The 5,137-nt window shown below is 44.2% G+C and overlaps 1 protein-coding gene across 1 annotated transcript in view; it reads right to left on the bottom strand.

Annotated features, from left to right (window-relative positions):
* Positions 1-704: 704 nt before the first annotated feature.
* Positions 705-5,137, bottom strand: part of LOC122364643 — a gene marked incomplete at its 3' end in the record, with an annotated part of 59,609 nt that continues 55,176 nt past the window's right edge. Inside the window, exons 45-47 of the mRNA XM_043335241.1 lie at positions 1,715-1,830; positions 1,146-1,184; positions 705-762 (exon numbers count right to left, since the gene is read on the bottom strand). Of these exons, the coding sequence (XP_043191176.1) occupies positions 705-762; positions 1,146-1,184; positions 1,715-1,830 (213 nt within the window). The remainder of the gene's footprint in view (positions 763-1,145; positions 1,185-1,714; positions 1,831-5,137) is intronic.

Here is a 5,137-nt window from a genome sequence, read left to right as displayed (position 1 = left end):
ACCCACGTGACTATTGTATTAACTTTTGTGTTTTGCGATGTTTTGACCTTATTTAAAGTACTGAAAGCTCAAAATGTATGATTAATGTTGTTTAAAGCAGATATTAATAATTATGTTTGTAAATTATCGATAAGCTGCTTATAGCAGGTCACGTGATTGCTACCAGATTATGTGCTCAGAAAGCATCTTTTCAACTTCGATTTTGAACAATTTTTACCTCCTTTGAGGCCGAATGATGGACGGTTTGAGGCACACGATGAAATGCTGAATCTATTGATGCCAAAATTTGTTCGTTTTTTGCATTTTTAGACTAGTATATCCTGGCTCAAACTTTGACCAATTTGTGTGTAAACCCTATGGTGAAGGGAAAACTTCACGCCCAGCAGGCGTCATTACAGTGCTGCCAAATCGTGTTTGGTGGGGGTCGATATCATCCATGCCGATACCAAACCAAATACCAACCAAAACCGTGGAGAAATACCGAAACCAAACCAACTTGGGAACATGAGGAAAATACCAACTTTTTACCGATTTCTTAGCCTCTTTAAACATTAGCGAGGGTTCATGATACCAACAAAATACCAAACTCATTAGTATTTAAATACCAAATACCGAGTTGGTATCGGTTTGGTATCGGTATACCAAAAAGTTGGTATCCGATTGACATCTCTAATCTAAATGCACCTAAGCTGAAAATATCATACTTACTTCCTTCAACTGTGACCTGCAACAGTCCCTTTGGAGTTTTCTTTATCTCGTAACCTGTAAATGTATCATAGTCATACAAAATAAATAATAACAATCACAACGAAAAGCAAAATATCAACAATAAAAATAAAGAATATCATAGAGTTAACCCGGCACCGCCTTGGCTATTTCCGTACCCACGACAGCCTGGGGAGGGGTCGGATCCGACCCCCCCCCCCCAGGCGGTCGCGGGTTAAAACATGTTATTGGGAAATACAATCATTATAATAGGTATATTAATTATTAACATGACGTAAGGTTGTATAAATACCGTCTTATTCATGACCAAAGTTGACTTTAGTTATGACCATAGCTATGATATAGTGGTGTATGCCATAACTATCAGTCATGATCATCATCAACATTATCATTATCATTAGCTGCACACCTATTCTTACCTCGCGCTGGTTTCTCCGGGGCTTCAGACTTTGACGGCCCTGCAAGAACAAACCTTGGCTGAGCTTCGAAACTTTCAGGCAGCGTGTATGCAGCACTCGAGAACCCCAGCTGCTTTATTCTTCTCATTTGTCTCTCTTTTTATCTAATATAAAAACTGTGTATTCAACATGGCAGTTTGCTTATGTCTTGTACTGAAGCTTCTAGTTATGCTATAATAATAAATGTGTTTTTTTTTTTACCTTCGCTCTCCTAAATTGTTGCTCTCAGACATATTAATGTTAGAAAGAATGCAAACACAAATGAAAAAATCTGCAAATTTGGTTATTAAATAGACCGAATTCATTCAATGGAAAAAGATATTCCAGTGAATTTACCAATCTTGAAAGCAAGTGAACAATAGTGAAACCAATGTGCAAGCTGGAACTGGAAACAAATAAAGAAAAAGGAAAAGGAAATGCAAAAAAAACAGTCACTTGAAAAAAATTGCAGTCTTTGAACAATACGGAGGAGAACAAACACATGCCGGTGCGGCCGAGTCCAACCGGTGGCCGGGCTGGCAGGCACTCACGTTTCTTGCGCGGAGCCTGGACGATGACGACCTCAACACTGTCACCAGTGACGTCAGAGGGAGACGCCTTCAGCTTCTCCACGGGAAGCTTGCCCGTGGACGGGTAGAAGTATTGCCTGTCATAAATAAATTTAACACCGTTATTCATTACTGATTAATAATATTTGATCCAAAAGCAGAAACAGGACTTATGAAGCACTTGCAGCAGAGCAAATCTCCCGCAATATTTGTTTATATGCATCGTTCAATGCTAATTTTCATTTGTACAATGAGAAACATACATATGGTACGTCTCGGTAACCCAAGGCGTCAGGCATCTCATAGCTACCAGTTACCACTGTCGAAAGGGTCTTGATTTTGTACCCTGTTTACCTTGATGATACCCTTGATTACGAGCGAGCGAGCGCAGCGAAGTCTTTTCAATATAACGGGAAAATCTCAGTATGAGCGGCCCGGCCGGGCCCGGCCCGGCCTGTAACGCTTTTGAGCGGCTTATATCTCAGCAACCGCTGGACCGATTGACCTGCGGTCTTTTTTGTCGGGTAGCCTCATCCCTTCTACCCCGTAATTGACTACTTCTGATACATCTCAGTGACCGTCGTGGCACGTGCCACGTGAATAGTCAAGGGTGTTCAAGCTGTTTTGCAAAGGTAGTGATTTTGAGAGGCTCATATCTCAGCAGCCGCTTGAGCGATTGTCTTGCGGTAGTTTTTGTAGGGTAGCTGCATCCCTTCTACCAAGGTCGGATACTCTTGATCTATGTGAGTGACCCCTACTGCACGTGCAAAATGCAAAAAGAAGAGGTGCTAAATTTGCTCCCATTTCAATAACTCGGTAATTACTGGGGCCATTTCGCTGAAACTTGGCATACAGGTAGGCACCCACCAGGCAATGCATTCCCATGTGTTGCGGCTAGGGCGGTACTGCACGTGCGCACGTGCAGGGGGCGCTTCCAGATCTCGAGAACGGCTGGGCCGATTGCGCTCAAATTTGGTACACGGTTGGGGACCGATTAGAAGGGTGCCGTGCAAAGGTCAGTTTGGACCCCGTTTGCACGTGCGCACGTGCAGATTGCCGCTTCCAGATCTCAGGAACGGCTGGGCCAAATGCGTTCAAATTTGGCACACCGCTAGCGACCGGTTAGAAGGGTGCTTTGCACAGGCCCGTTGGAAGTACCCTCTCACCCTTCCGCACGTGCAGGGCGGCTCACTATCTCGTTCGCTCGTTCTTCGCCCAAAAGGCGTTTTACTGGTTGAAAAAGTCCATAAAGTGACCATCCCACCTTAACCCTCGCCCGTATTGGTGTTTTTCCAGCCGCGAACGTATAAGGGGGGGGGGGGGGTCCGTTGGACCCCCCTTGCCGTTTCGCCCCTGATCGAGCTAGAGCCTCGCGGAAAAAAAACGAGCGTGTTGCCCGTGACGAGAGGAAGCCGATGATACCCAATTTTAAGGTCGGTTGACCTTCCAGGTCAGGTCAATGACCCAAAAGTCGGGAAAATCGGGACCTGTTAGAAAGTCGTAAAGCGTGGCTTCTATGGGGTTTTTCAGGGTGCTGATCACGAATATCATGTTAGTTTTGATCACAGATGATGTCTTCATGCATTTAGGCCAGGTCGGGTCAGTTCAGGTCAGGTCGACCAGTAAGGGTATTCGTAGTGTGGCAACCGCCTCTGACAGCTTCCAAAAACTGGCCTAGAAAAATGTAAAACTCGAAAAAGTGAACCGAGGTCATTAAAGGTCAATGACCTGACCTGACCTTCAGGTGACCTTGAAACCCACCCTAATGCATGGAGCAACATCAAATCACATGTTTGAACGTTTGAAACCACGAAAAGCTTGCAAACGCGCGGCTAATGCGAGCCGACATACGCCGAATCGCGATTTCGGCCAAACATGGTCTCGAAAAGTAGGTCACAGGTCAAAGGTCATTAGGGTCAGGGTCATGAAAATTTCAGGGTAGGTGTAAAATTGATTAACCCGCGCCCCACTGGGGGGCTATTTATAGCCCCCCTCCCGTTTTTTTCCGCAATAACTTCCAAACCGCTTGACGGATCGACGCCAAACTTTCAGTACCTTTAGCTGCATTAATTTGACACCTTGTGTCAAAATTTGAACTTCGTAGCTACCATAGGTCGGCCGGAAATGACGTCAGAGTGACGTCATGTTCGTCCGAATTCGACGCAAAACATTGAACCACGGCAATCGCTCCCAAGAGCTCAGTTTTTAAGCTAGATCCAATTTTTTTGCATGAAAGGACTCAGAATTGATTGCGCTATCAAACTGCTATCTCGGATTTTCAAAATTTAGAAAATTTAGAAAATTTTATATAATAATATTCAAAATTTATATTTTATATTTTTTTCAAAAAGTTTTTAACTTTTCGAAAAAAAAAACCGGAATATATGTGACAGAACGCATGATTATGACTAACTCTAGCAAGTTTTAGCTAAATATCTTCAAAAATGGCCAAGTTATACGCATTATTGCAAAAAATTCACAATTATTAATTTTTCAAATCAATTTTTCAGTACGTATTTGACATCGTAAACCAATATAAATGGCACCATCGTGTTCCTGAGCTCAAACTGCATCCAATAGACACCTTTTTTGTTGAGAAATTTTAACTTCAAAATTTGACCTTTTTTGACCTGAAAGTGCCCTGACCTAAGCTAACTTCGACTCAAAATGACCTCAAATGACACAGACGACATCAAATTCGAAATCTATGGCCTGAATGGACCATAAAACATGTGTCACGTGACCGACGCATGATATAATATTTCCGTGACCTGTGATGACCTGACCCTGACCTGAAAATCAAAGTACAAGTTTGGTACCCTCAAGGTATCTAGAGCATCTGTTCACGAGTGTGGAAACCAAAAATGAGCATGATCTGACTTGTAAGACGGCGGCCAGAGCCCAAAATGTGAAAAAGCCAAAATGCTAATAATTTTTACTTTGACCTGACCTGTGACGTCATCGGTGACCTCGAGGTCAATGAAATTAGGTTTCGCTCGACAGTTTTTCCGGGGCTATCAGACGCCGTTTGAATTTTGACGATCGGCCCAGTAGTTTCGGAGTTAGGAGGGGGGGGGCTATGAATAGCCCCCCCCCCCCCAGTAGGGCGTGTTATACACAGACCCCAGTGGGGCGCGGGTTAACCCGCGCACCGACGGGGGTCTGCGCCAACTTCGCACCGACGGGGGGCGGATGACCGCCCCCCCTGAGATCTCGAGAACGAAGCAAGATAGCGACAAGCGGTAAACGGCATCGGATACGCACGGCCAAGATCTACACTTTTACAAAGGTCATTTTCAGGTCAGGTCAAAGATGACGTCACAGGGGTCGAAAAAGTCAAAATGGCGGCGCTAGATATGGAGAGAGTTTTTTTCTCGAATAACTTTCGAATTAGTCAAGATAGGG

This window comes from Amphibalanus amphitrite, unplaced genomic scaffold, assembly GCF_019059575.1.
Source record: "Amphibalanus amphitrite isolate SeventyFive unplaced genomic scaffold, NRLGWU_Aamphi_draft 000688F_arrow, whole genome shotgun sequence".
Lineage (NCBI taxonomy): Eukaryota > Metazoa > Arthropoda > Thecostraca > Balanomorpha > Balanidae > Amphibalanus > Amphibalanus amphitrite.
The sequence above is the reverse complement of the archived record's forward strand: the minus strand, read 5'-3'. Positions and strand labels throughout refer to the sequence as shown.